General features: G+C 59.1%; 1 protein-coding gene across 4 annotated transcripts in view; it reads left to right on the top strand.

Annotated features, from left to right (window-relative positions):
* The window catches only part of RIPOR2 (RHO family interacting cell polarization regulator 2), a 54084-nt gene that overhangs the window by 37639 nt on the left and 2996 nt on the right, over positions 1 to 13449 (top strand). For 2 of the 4 annotated variants that reach the window (XM_059674236.1, XM_059674238.1), the window contains exons 10-21: positions 109 to 234; positions 530 to 678; positions 1229 to 1358; positions 1956 to 2105; positions 3494 to 4156; positions 6334 to 6512; positions 7963 to 8131; positions 8776 to 8911; positions 10047 to 10208; positions 10989 to 11147; positions 11629 to 11831; positions 12634 to 12717. In XM_059674236.1, the coding sequence (XP_059530219.1) occupies positions 109 to 234; positions 530 to 678; positions 1229 to 1358; positions 1956 to 2105; positions 3494 to 4156; positions 6334 to 6512; positions 7963 to 8131; positions 8776 to 8911; positions 10047 to 10208; positions 10989 to 11147; positions 11629 to 11831; positions 12634 to 12717 (2310 nt within the window). Of the gene's footprint in view, positions 1 to 108; positions 235 to 529; positions 679 to 1228; positions 1359 to 1955; positions 2106 to 3493; positions 4157 to 4786; positions 6290 to 6333; positions 6513 to 7962; positions 8132 to 8775; positions 8912 to 10046; positions 10209 to 10988; positions 11148 to 11628; positions 11832 to 12633; positions 12718 to 13449 lie in introns of those variants that run through there. The other 2 variants (XM_059674237.1, XM_059674239.1) reach the window with 2 other exon arrangements.

The following is a 13449-nucleotide window of genomic DNA, read 5'->3' as shown; positions in this document are numbered from 1 at the left end:
CGGCTCCTCGCTCGGAGCCCGGGAGTTTGGGAGGGAGGACGGTGGGGAAGGCGGGCGGTGTTCAGGGCTGGAGGCAGGTGAGGACGCGTGCCCGTTGTGTCTCCCCAGATTTTCATGAAGTACGGCCGACAGCGGTGGAAGCTGAAAGGCAAAATCGAAGTCAACGGCAGGCAGAGCTGGGACGGAGAGGAAACGGTGTTCCTGCCCCTGATCGCTGGACTCATCTCCATCAAGGTGCAGTGTTCCCGGCCGGCTGTGGTCTCCTGGGGCCAGGCTGGGTGGGCCAGGCTGGGTGGGCCAGGCTGGATGGGCCAGGCTGGGTGGGCCAGGCTGGGTGGGCCAGGTTGGGTGGGCCACGCTGGGTGGGCCACGCTGGGTGAGCCTCGGCTGAGTCCCCAGGCTCCTCCTGCTGCCCAGTCCATGGCAACATCAGCTCCGACGTCAGCTGTGGTTCAGAAAGAAATGACTGCAGTGTCCTGCCTGTCTGCTCCGCTGTCCTCCAACGCCTTCCCTTTCGCTCCCTTCCTAGGTCACAGAGGTCAAAGGGCTGGCCACCCACCTCCTGGTGGGCAGCGTGACCTGCGAGACCAAAGAGCTGTTTGCAGCCCGGCCTCAGGTGCTGGCCGTTGACATCAACGACCTTGGCACCATCAAGCTGAACCTGGAAATCGCGTGGTAGTAAGTGGCCCTTTTCGGCTTCCTCAGAAACAGGTGGACAGGCTGTGCTGACCACAGGGGCTCCTTCCAGAAGCCACGCGTGGGCCCCTCCAGACACTGTGTCAGGGCCCAAAAAGAGGCATATCTAGGTGTGTAGGTGAGCTGTAGGTGTGCGGGTAGACTGGAGGTGTGCAGGCAGGTGGCACGTGTGCAGGCAGGTGGCACGTGTGCAGGCAGGTGGCACGTGTGCAGGCAGGTGGCATGTGTGCAGGCAGGTGGTATGTGTGAAGGCAGGTGGTACGTGTGCAGGCAGGTGGTAGGTGGCATGTGTGCAGGCAGGTGGCACGTGTGCAGGCAGGTGGCGTGTGTGCGTGATGATGACTGCTGGTCCCTCGAGTGGTTCTTACACTCAGCTTCCTCTCATCTTGGCTGATTTTCTGACAAACCACTGGGCCCCGCCCCACCCCTCCCGCTGGTTAGAATGTCCTTGAGTGAAACCAGGTGCTTCCGGAGCCTGCCGTCGGTCACGCAGGTGCCTGACAGCTCACCTCCGGGACCTGCTGTTTTCCAGCCCCTTCGACGTGGAGGACGTGACCCCGTCAGCCGGCACCGGGAGCAAGGCGGCCGCCCTGCAGCGGAGGATGTCCATTTACAGCCAGGGCACCCCCGAGACGCCCACCTTCAAAGACCACGCCTTCTTCGTAAGTTCAGTGTGATTCTGGGCTGGAGACGTGAGCCCGAGGCCGTGCTGGCCTCGCGTCCCAAACGCTGACACCCTGCGATAGGGCCTCTCGTCGTTCCTAGCGACGCGGTTCTCAAGCTCACCCCCTACTCACCCAGCGACACCCCAGCCGCCTCTGCTGCGCGCACAGGCGGGCCGCTGCCTTCCTGCCCCTCCCCCGCGCTCCCGCCGCTTTGGTAATGACACGGATTCCTCCGGAACCTTCTCTAACAGCAGCAGTTTTTTGTTCTGTTCTCGCCCAAGGGTACTTTCCCACTGATTTTTAGGGAGAGAGGGGGAGAGAGGGAGAGACAGACGGACACTTCGATTGGCTGCCTCCTGCAAGCGCCCCAACCAAGGCGGGGCCGGGGAGGAGCCTGCAGCCAAGGTACATGCCCTTGATGGGAATCGAACCCGGGACCCTTCGGTCCCCAGGCCGACGCTCTGCCCACTGAGCCACACCGGCTGGGGCACGATCAGCATTCTGCAGCCGCGTGTGTTCTAACCTGAAACGCTTGCCGAGACGCTCACCCTAACCTGTCCCTGCTCTCCCTGTCCCCGCCTCTCGCTCCGGAAGCGCTGGCTGCAGCCCTCCCCGGACAAGCCCCGGCGGCTGTCCGCCCTGAGCGCCTTGCAGGACACGCTCCTGGCCAAGCTGCACCGTAGCCGCTCTGTGTGCGACCTGCCCTCCCTCAGGCTGAGGCCCAAGGCCGTGCTGGAGTCCTACGTGAGTGCGGCCCAGCGGCCGCGGGCGGGGGCTGCGTGCTCTGCTTGTCTCCTGCTTGTCCTGTCCGGCTCCCGGGCGGGGACTCGTCCTGCATGCAGTTGGTGGGAGAGCCCTGTGTCTTTCTCGTCTAACGACCCTGCTTCTGTGCTGTGGTTTGTCTCCGCTGCTGTGAGGACACCCACGGTAACGGTAACGAGCTTCCCCTCTTTAAAGCGGTACAGTGACACGGAGGCCCGGGGAGACCTGATGCCAAGTACCGAGTCCTTATGCTCCGTGCTCACCGGGAAAAGGCTGGGGAGGAACTCGGGCTTAAACCCTCATGACTAGCGCTGTTTCCTTTAAAAAGGTTCTTCGTTCACTGTAGTGTTTGTACCAACTTAATTAAAGCAGAACAGAGCCCGGCCCGCGGGGCTCAGTGGGTGAGCATCAACCTGTGAACCAGGGGGTCACGGTGCGATTCCGGGTCTGGGCACAGGCCCGGGGTTGCGGGCTCGATCCGCAGTGTGGGGCGTGCAGGAGGCGGCCGATCAGTGATTCTCTCATCATTGGTGTTTCTGTCTCCCTCTCCCTTCCTCTCTGAAATCAATAGAAATATATGTAAAAAATAAAATAAAAGCCGAAGTATCGCATCTTTTCAATGAAATAGCATGTCTTTCAAGCTAGATGCAAAAAAAAAAGGGTTTTGTTTGTTTGTTTTGTTTGTTTTTGTTACAAAGGCGTTTAGGTTGTGCTCATCAGAGTCCGGCTGTTCTCACGTGCACGTGTCCCGGATCTCCCCGTGCGCTCCTCTCCGTGCAGTAGTTAATGTGCAGTCTCACTCACAGGCTGGGGGCACACACGTGTTTTAAGTTGGTGCTGTTACCCCTACGTGTGGCTGCAGAGCTGTGAGGTCCCGGGATGAGGGAACCCAGCCTTTCCCCGGGAAAATGTGAACTTCCACCTGGAAAGGGAGATTTTTAAAGGCCTGTTTGCTGTAGCTGGACATGCACACACACAAAACCGACAAACAAAATGCTACTATGATGAGAGATCTGGGTTTTTACTTATTTTATTTTTTAAAAAGTAGCTTTATTGATTTCAGAGAGGAAGGGAGAGTGAGAGAGAGAGAAATATCACTGATGAGAGAGAATCCTGAACTGGCTGCCTCCTGCACGCCCCACACTGGGGATCGAGCCCACAACCCGGGCCTGTGCCCCGACCGGGAATCGAACCGTGACCTCCTGGTTCACAGGTCGACCCTCAACTGCTGAGCCACGCCAGCTGGGCTGGCCTTTTATTTTAATTGGGTTACAGCTTATTTGGAAATCAGCCACACCAGACACCTCACCTGTATTTAAAAATAACACAAAGAGAAATTTAAATGCTAACGAGACGCCTCTCTCCCGCAGTCGAACCTCCCGGACGACACCTTCGAGAGTGACAAGGCTGCGGAAGAGAAGAGGCCGCTGTCCCTCAGCTTCGATGACCTGCCCAACGGGGACTGCGCCCTCCCCGCCAGCCCAGCCGGCTCCCTCGCCAACCCATGCCCGGCCCACCCCGAAATCACCGTCACCCCCGCCGAGCTGCACCGGGGCCAGAGCGCTGAGGACTCCGGCTCCGTGTCCTCCGGAGGCTCCTCGGCAGGCGGCCCGGGGCCCACGCCGACCCCAGAGGAGGACGTGGAGGGGCTCCCGAGAACCGAGGCCCGCCCGGCGCCCCCAGGGCCCCCGGCCGGGCGCCTGTTCCTGGAGAGGGTCGTGGCGGAGGCGCTGATGCGGGAGTCGGACGAGGCCTCAGAGCTGAAGCCGGTGGAGCTGGACGCCTTCGAGGGCAACGTCACGAAGCAGCTGGTGCAGAGGCTGACCTCGGCCGAGGCACCGGCCGCCACGGAGAGGCTGCTGTTCGAGGAGCCGGTAGTCAGTGGTGAGGTGGACGGCGGCCAGTCCTTCCTGGACGGGAGCCTGGAGGACGCATTCCACGGGCTGTTCCTCGCGCTGGAGCCCCACAAAGAGCAGTACCAGGAGTTCCAGCAGCTGAGCCAGGAGGTCATGCACTTGGACAATGTCCTCAAAGTAAGTGCCTGAGCGGGGACCCCGGGTCGGGGGGCGAGAGAGGCGGCTGAGTGGCGTTCCGTCTACAGCAGCATGTCTTCATCTTCCATCCTGTCCCATCACAGAGCTCTACACAATGGCTCTTTATTTTTTAAAATATATTTTTATTGATTTCAGAGAGGAAGGAAGAGGGAGAGAGAGATAGAACCATCAGTGATGCTGCCCTAGCCAGTGTCGCTCAGTGGATAGACCTGCAGACTGAAGGGTCCTGGGTTCGATTCTGGTCAAGAGCACGTACCTTGATTGCAGGCTCCACGGCCCAGGCCCTGGTCAGGGCTTATGCAGGAGGCAACCAATCGATGTGCTTCTCTCACATCGACATTTCTCTCTGCCTTTCCCTCTCTCTTCCACTCTCTCTAAAAATCAATGGAAAAATATCCTCAGGTGAGGATTTAAAAAAGAAATTTAAAATAAATAAATAAACACACCCGTATTGTACACGATCACGCTCTGCGGATGCCAGGCGTAGGAAAGGAGAACCAGGAGGTTGTGCCTCAGAGGTGAGGGCTGGGGCGAGGGCTTTGCGCCCGCTGGCCGGCGTTCCGGCAGCGGCTGGACGTGGCTCTCTCTCTTTCCCCTTCACGTTCCCAGGATGCATAGCACCTTGAGGATGAGAGACTAAATGATGCCGCCCCTCGGACGGAGATCCTGAGGGTGACTGAGCAGCTCTGATGCATGAGCACCTGTGCTGGGTGGCCTCCTGGGCGTAGAGACAGCCCCCACCAGGCCCTTCCTGCCTGTGTCCCGAAGTCGGCACGAGGACCTTAGTTCTGCCACCTTGCAGGACTTGCCCCGTTCCACCCACCCCAGCGAACCCTTGACTATTGGGAAGTACCTCTCTCCACCTCCATGCCTATAGCAATGGGCGTTATTCTGTGTGTGATGTCTGCGAGTCTGTCCAGTGCCATAGGATTCTCTGGGCCACAGGTCTGCCCCCCGTGACTCCGGGCCACGGGCCGGGTCAGGGAGGTGACGGAGCAAGGTCCTTCCAAGGCAGAGCTGGGAGGAAGCAGCGCTGCCTCTCATGGTGCCCACCATTCATGTCTCCTCGATGCAAAGGAAAATGATGTGCTGTGAATGTAGATGAGCTTTTAAGGCCACCTTCCCAGGACACGTGGGTTAGTGAAGGGCGCCCCCCCTCTGTTTCTGGGGGCCGTCCTCTGCATCCTTCGGAGCAGAGGCCTCGCTAGCAGCTCCCATCTTGGGAAGACAAGGCCTTGTGGAGTTAGAGGCTGCTCCTGTGCCGCACTGAACCCACTTCTCCCTCCGTGTCTCCTGGGTCATGTTTTACTTGGGGTTGAGCTCCAGGCAGAGGGACATGGCAACTCTGATTCCCAAGATTTTAGGTTGTAATAGATGTTTTTTAACTCTCTTTTAACACGTTAAGCACCATGTCAGTCACTGGTGACTGACACTACACTTTCCGTTTGGACCTCGTCAGTCTCCGGCCGCGAGCATATTGGTGAAATCAGATATCACGGGCTAAATGGAAAGGAAGACAAAACAGGCTTGGCACTTAATGTGTTAAAATATATTTTTACTGATTTCAGAGAGAGAGAGTAACATCAATGATGAGAGAGAATCATTGATTGGCTGCCTCCTGTGTGCCCCACAATGGGGATCGAGCCCGCAACCCTGGGCATGTGTCCTGACCAGGAATTGAACCATGACCTCCTGGCTCATAGGTCAGCGCTCAACTACTGAGCCACACCAGGATGTTTTTGAACTTTTTATTATAAAAATTTCCAACAGTAGTAGAGCAAATAGATAATGGGTCCCCCCCTACCCCCCTCCAGCTTCCTCGTGCTCCTCTCTTGGCCAATGTCCTCGTCTCGTCTTCGAGCTGCTTGCTTCCCTCTGCATTAGTTTGGAACAAGTCCCAGAGACTGTGCCATTTGATTCATGGTTGTTGTTTTTTAAATATGAATATGTTAAATGCATTTGTTTTTAATACCAATAAAATACAATAAAACAAAAGCTTGAAACAAAGACAGTGTCACCTGTTCCTATTGGTCAGAGCGGGTGCTGGGTCCCATCCCCTCGGGGACCCTGGCTGTGTCCGCCCTGCAGGGACCTTGACCGTGTCCCCCTGTCGGGGTCGTGGGGGACGCTGATGTGCCGGTGCCCCTGCCTTGCAGTGTAAGCCGCCCGGAAGCCGCAGCACGCCCTCCAGCCTGAGCCTGACGGTGGAGAGCGCCCTGGAGAGCTTCGACTTCCTGAACACCTCCGACTTCGACGAGGATGAGGACGTGGACGAGGGTGGCCCTGTGGGCGGTGCCGACTCGGTGTTTTCGGACACGGAGACGGAGAAGAACGGGTGAGCCGCGCCGGCGTGGACGCTCCCACCCGCTGCGCTGTGCCCGGCGGCCCCTCGTCCCTCCTGCCTCCGCCCCCTGCAGCCCTGGGGGGTCTCTCAGGAGGAAGCTCCTTGGTGCAGCATCACAGCCAGGCGTCAGCCGGGCACCCAGGGCCCAACAGAGTGTTTTGTCCTCGAGGTAAAGTGCCCAGAGCAGCACCCCAACAGCTGTGAGCTCTGGTGCCCCATCTTTTTACACCAGGGCGATGGAGAGCCTGAGCCGGGAAGCCGGGAGCTGGGCTGTCGCTGCCCAGGTGTGCGAGCCTGGGACACTGGTTGTCATCTCTGCTGGTCCTTGTGGCCCGCCCCCCCGCCCCCAGCACCCAGGTTCATTCTGGAATAAAACAGACGCGACAGACTTATTTTTCCATGGGAGTGCCCGTCACCATGTCACTGTGGGCAGCTCTGCCTTGGGCTTTTTGTTTCGCGTTTAAATATATATTTTTTTATTTTTAGAGAGGAAGGGAAAGGGAGATAGAGATGGAAACAACAATGATGAGAGAGAATCATGGATCGGCTGCCTCCTGCACACCCCACACTGGGGATCGAGCCTGCAACCTGGGCCTGTGCCCTGACCTGGAATTGAACCGTGACCTCCTGGTTCCTAGGTCGACGCTCAACCCCTGAGCCCCGCCGGCCGGGCCATGGGGCATAGACACAGCCTGGGAGGCAGAAGGAGGCTGTACCTCCTGCGGGACCAGTGCCCCTTAGCCTTTGTCCCGAGTGGAGGTCCGGTCTCTCGTTGGCAGAGTTGCTGCCCCCTCTGCTTCAGGTAGGGACTGACGAGGTCAGGAAACTGGCTGGGCAGGTTCGTTCTGAGCAGGACTCCTGGGAAATGGCAAGTACAAACACGGTTTAATCCAGGACCCTGGGCGGGTCCCCCGTCGCGAGTGTCGCCTGGGCAGGTTTCTGAGACTCGGTGAGGCTGCTGGCGAACGGTTCTCTGTGCCGAGAGCCGGGAAGCAGTTTTTCTGCCTGACCTTTTACATCAGGCACATTGGTGACAGGCTGACTTGAGATGTGTTGCAAGGTAGCTCGAGCCCTGGCCGGTTTTCTCAGTGGATAGAGCATCGACCTGCGAACCCAAGGGTCCCGGGTTCGATTCTGGTCAAGGGCACAAACCTCAGTTGCAGGCTCCTCCCGGGCCCTGGTTGGGGCCGTGCAGGAGGCAACCAGTCGATGTGTGTCTCTCACATCAGTGTCTCTCTCTGTCTTTCCCTCTTTCTTCCACTCTCCCTAAAAATTCAATGGAAACATATCCCCGGGTGAGGACTGAAAAAAGAAGAAGAAAAAGGCAGCTCCAGGCCGTGGGAGGGGCTCTTGGGGACCTGAGGGGAGCCACGTCGAGTTGACCTGTGGTTGCCACACGGAAAGAAATGGCTCCCCTGTCGCTACCTTCCTCCTTCAACAGCTACAGGTCAGTTCACCCAGAGGCCAGGGCGCACCTCAGCGAGGCGCTGACGGAAGACACGGGCGTGGGCACCAGCGTGGCCGGCAGCCCCCTCCCGCTGACCACGGGGAGCGAGAGCCTGGACATCGCCATCGTCAGGCACCTCCAGCAGTGCACCCAGCTCGTGCAGGTACGGCCGACGGCGCCGCGGGTAGGCCCGGGCGGTTCGTGGACCAGAGAGGGAGCGCTGCTGCTGCTTTTTAAAAATATATTTTTTTATTGATTTCAGAGAGGAAAGGAGCGGGAGAGAGAGAGAGAGACATCAACGATGAGAGACAGGCCCCACACTGGGAATGGAGCCCGCCACCCGGGCCTGTGCCCTGACGGGGAATCAAACCCTGACCTCCTGGTTCAGAGGCCGATGCGCAGCCACGGAGCCACGCGGCCGGGCGAGATGGCTTGGTTATAATTACGACTATTAGACACCATGCTGCTAATTTCAGCTTGAAAACAAGGAAATAGATCCAGGCTGAGAAAAACCACCACGCTTATAAAATGCGTCTTTTGGGGCTTACACACCCACGTGCAGCCTAAATGCAGCCTAAATTTCCAGTGGCCTCACCGCCCCCCCCCTGAGAGAGTTCCAGAATGTGTGTAGGCGGGGGGGCACGTGAAAAGCCACGGGAGCCTGTCTGGTTTCAGCACTGAACCCGGAGCATCGTCGCCTGGGACAGGGCGCCACGGAGTCAGCCACGTCCCCAGCGGGCGCAGGAAGCGCGGTCGGGAGGGGCGCTGGGCCCCACGCCTGAGACAATGCTCTTGTTTCCTCCTCAGCAAATTGTCTTCTCCAGCAAAACCCCCTTCGTGGCGAGAAATCTCCTGGAGAAGCTTTCCAAGCAAATCCGCGTGATGGAGAAACTCGCCGCCCTCAGTGACGAGCACATAGGGAACATCGGTTCCGTCCTGGAAGGTGAGGCCCTGCCTGGGAGTCCACGCTGACCCCCCTCTGCCCCTCCCCCCTCTTCACCCCTCTCTGCCCCTCCCCCCTCTTCACCCCTCTCTGCCCCTCCCCGCTCTTCACCCCTCCTCCCTTCCCCCCTCTTTACCCCTCCTCCTCTGTGTCTGGACAGGCAGCAGCAGAGCATTCAGAGCAGGGGCTGCCCCACAGCTGTGGGGTCTCACTAGCGCCCCTTTCAGCTTCGGAGTCAAAGTGCACCTAGCTTCTGCTGGGGCCTCCTTCATAGGCAGGCACTAGGGTGTAGACACGGGTGTACAGACAGATATGGGTGTGCAAACACGGGTGTGCAGACAGCACCATGTCACCTCTGGCATGGTTCCCCGTGGGGATGTGAGATGCGGATTGTCCTCACACTGAATTGGCTAAGGCAGCCCCACTGTGGCCCAGGGTCACATGCAAGACGCCCCCAAACCTACCGGGAGCCAAACCTTAGGGAGAACCTAAGGCCTTCGTGAGGGTCCCTGGGTCAGAGAGTTCTAGGTGGGGAACTTGACCCGGGAAAGATGCCTTAGAAGGTGTGTGGCCTCACACACACACACACACACACACACACACACACACACACACACAGAATGTATCTTTTCCATTGATTTTTAGAGAGAGTGGGGGCTGGGGTGCGGGAAGGGGAAGGAGGTGAGAGGACTGGGTTTCTCTCCCCAAAAGCAAAGGGCTCTGCTTCCAGCCGGCTGCAGGGGCCCTCAGCAGGACGGCTGCGTCCTGTGGCCATCAGCCGACAAGCCGTCCTTAGGAAATAGTAATAACAGGCCGGTGGGGGCCCGGCCGGCGTGGCTCCGTGGTGAGCATGGACCTAGGAACCAGGAGGTCACGGTTCGATTCCAGTCAGGGCACAGGCCCGGGGTGTGGGCTTGATCCCCAGTAGACGGTGTGCAGGAGGCAGCCGATCCATGGTTCTCTCTCATCACTGATGTTTCCGTCTCTCTCTCCCTCTCCCTTCCTCTCTGAAATCAATAAATTTAAAAAATAATAATTTTTTAAAAAGGGGGTGGTGGCCAAGCCTGCCCCGCCCCCCACCCCACCCCCCGCCCGGTCCCTCGCCCGGCCTCACGGCGTCCTTCCTTCCTTCCAGCCATCCCCGAGTTCCACCAGCAGCCGTCCCTGCTGTCCTTCTGGACCGAGTGCTGCGGCCCGGCGGGTGTGTACCACAGCTCAGCCGACCGGGTGGTCCAGCAGCTGGAGGCCAGCTTCGCTGGCGCCGTCAACGCAGACTACCCGGGCCTGGCTGACCCAGGTGGGCACCGTGGGGGGGCGGTCTGTCCCAGGGTCCCCACTCCTCCGCCCGCCGCCTCCCTGGACGCCAGACCTCCCCCAGTGAGACCTAAGAAACCAGACGGAGCACGTGCTGACTCAGAGCAGCGCAGGGACCTGGGGAAGCCCTGCCTTCCCATGTCGCTGGGTGGCACCTCCCAGCCCCGATGTCGGCGGGTGTGGCGACCCCTGGGGAATGGGCGGGTGTGGCGACCCCTGGGGAATGGGCAGTTCTACCCACACTCAGTAAACCCCTCCCCTGGGAGCCAGCACCCCGCTCCGGAAGAGGTCAAGAGAAATACACGCTCACAAAGGAGGGACGTGCACATGGAGTTCGCAGCAGCTCAAATGCCCCTGAATCAGAGCCCAGACGCCGTCATCTGTCCGCACTGTCGGGGGCTGGGAGGTGATTTTAAGAAGAATGAGTTAGGGGTGCAGGCTTCGTTTTGCATGAATCTCGGCTCTTTTGAGGAGTGAAAGGAGTCAGCTGCCTAAAGTTGGGGCGCAGGCTGTGCTGACTTGTAGGCGGGGAAGGGGCTCACGGTGACCTCACGGGGCACAGCTGTGACCTGTACTTTGATCTAAACGGCCCTTGGGCCGGTGTGTAGACGGCACAGGTCGCCCGCTGTGCCTGGGGTTAGTCCACTGGCAGACTTCGCTCTGTCCTGCTCCACAGTGAGAAAACGAGTGAGTGAATGAATGAATGAATGAATGAATGAATGAGTCTCCTAATGGCTGCCTTCTGTCTTCTCTCCCCCAACAGTGTTTCGGACGCTGGTGGCCCAGATCCTGGACCGGCCGGAGCCCCTGCTGCCCCCCAGCCTGGCCTCCGAGGTGGTCACCGTCTTCCAGTTTCACGGCTACTTCTCCGGCCCCGGGGTGGGCGGCCTGGAGGGCCACGTGCGCCAGCTGGCGGGTCAAGGTGGGCGGCTCACGGGGCATGGGTGGTGGAGGGACACGGAGAGGCCTTCTTTTATATATTATCGCTTTCAGAGAGGGAGGGAGAGGGAGAGAGAGACAGAAACTGCAATGATGAGAGTCATGGATCGGCTGCCACATGGGGATGGAGCCCGCAACCCGGGCCTGTGCCCTGACCGGGAATCCAACCGTGACCTCCTGGTTCCTAGGTCGACACTCAGCCCCTGAGCCGCACCGGCCAGACTACTGTGTACTTTTTCATTTGCCGGTTTAGTTCATCCGACAGTTAATTCCGTGGCCATTATGGGCCGGAGACCACGCCTTTCTCCTCCCAAGCGCCTCATTGGCCTTGACAGTCACAGCACTGATGGGCCCTGTCCTTGCGGAGCGGAAGCCCCCCCTGTCACGCCCTGGTCGGCCAGTCGTGGCTCTGCCGCTGGGTGGCGCCTGCTCGCTGAGCGCCCTCCTCTGCATTTCCTCCCCAGTCTCCATGGTGCGGAGCCTGCAGTCGCTGCGGGATGAGAAGCTGCGCCAGGCGGTCAGCGGCCTGGCCCCCAGCAGCCTCCCGGCCCAGCAGGAGGTGCTCCGGACCCTGGCTCTGCTCTTAACCGGGGCCGACCGCGGCGTCAGCCAGGCCGTGAGGCTGTACCTGGAGGCGGCCGCCGGGTACCAGCCTTTCAGGGAGAAGGTAGGCTGCGAGCCCTGGCCGAGCCCCACGCCGCTTCCTCCTGTCACCTCCTGTCACCGGCTGTGACTGTTGTGCCGTTGCCTTCTATAGGACGACGAATGTGTATCGTCTTTAAAAGTATTTGTTACTGATTTCAGAGAGGAAGGGAGAGGGAGAGAGAGAAACATCAATGATGAGAGAGAATCATGGATATATTCTCCTATACACCCCACAACCCAGGCATGTGCCCTGACCAGGAATTGAACCGTGACCTCGTGGTTCATAGGTCGGCGCTCAACCACTGAGCCACAGGTCAGGTAAGAATTTGTATCTTGGACGGTGGCGCAGTTGGTTGGAGCATCATCCTGTACACCCAAGGTTTCGGGTTTGACTCCCAGTTGGGGTGCGTATAGGACCCCAACCGATCGATGCTTCTCTCTCTCTCTCCCTTCCTCCCTCTCCCTCCCTTCCTCTCTCAAAGCATAAGCATACCCTCTGGTGAGCGCCCTGTAGGTTTCCTGTGAAAGAGCACGGTTCCTTCTAACCAGCCTGAGCGCCTCTGCAGGCCCCACGTCCCCCGAAAGCTGGGCTCATGGCCGTGCATCTTCCAGCCTCACCCTCCCAGAGCCGCTGGCCTGGCCCGGCATACGGGATCCACATAGTGGGTGGGAAATGTAAAAACACAGCTCTTTTAGCAACGTGAGTTTTCATGGGCTTCTGGCTCGGAAGGCAATGCAGAGTGAATGGTTTAGCTGTAGTCCGTGTCAGGCAGTAAGGGAGAGGAACCCCTAAAGCCAGGTGTTCACTGCCCTCCTCCCACCAGGCCCTGCTGTACTACTGCGAGGCCCTGACCGCCCGCGACCTGCAGCTGCAGAAGGCGGCGTGCCTGGCTCTTCAGAGCCTGCAGGTGAGGCCCGCGGGACTGAGCCCTGAGCAGGGACAGCTTCCTGCCGTGTGTGTGTGCGTGTGCGTGTGTCTGTCTGTCTGTCTGTCTGTGGTGCAGGACTGAGCCGTGTGTGTGTGTCTGTCTGTCTGTCTGTCTGTGGTGCAGGACTGAGCTGTGTGTGCGTGTGTGTGTGTGTGCGTGTGCATATGCACGTGTGCATGTGCAGGCCCGGTTAGCGGCATTGCTGGTCTCCTCTGCCCTGTTTGTTGCTTGGAGTCCTTTTTTCTCTTCTTGCAACATAACAAAATGTGACGTTTCAGACCCTCCTGCTCTGTTCCTTCCGGCTCAGTCCTGGAAAAGTGTCTCTGATCCCCAAAGAGAGAGGCTGTGATGACGCACTAATGTGCGTTGTGTCCAAAACACCAGCAGGGCCCCGTCCGCTGTGCGCAGCACTGCACCTCAGGGTGCCCGTGGGTCCAGCCGGCCCTATGACGGCTTTCCCGGGGCAGCTCGGCCTTCACTGGTCAGGGTGGGGGCGGCCTCCTGGGAGCCACACGGGATGAAAAGCACTGACTCCCCAGCGCCAACGGGCTCACCTTCCAGTTGCCAAGATGTAGTCACAAACAGTGAGACTGGTCAGTCTGAGGGGAGGACGAGAGGGCAGCCGCCCTCCACTGCGGTCCCAGTGCTCGTAAGACAAGTCAAATGTCTATTAGTAATATAAACAATAAACCACAATAAAATACAGGGAAG

The sequence above is a fragment of the Myotis daubentonii genome, chromosome 18 (assembly GCF_963259705.1).
Source record: "Myotis daubentonii chromosome 18, mMyoDau2.1, whole genome shotgun sequence".
NCBI lineage: Eukaryota > Metazoa > Chordata > Mammalia > Chiroptera > Vespertilionidae > Myotis > Myotis daubentonii.
Note: the sequence above shows the minus strand (reverse complement) of the source record. Positions and strands in the feature narration are given on the sequence as shown.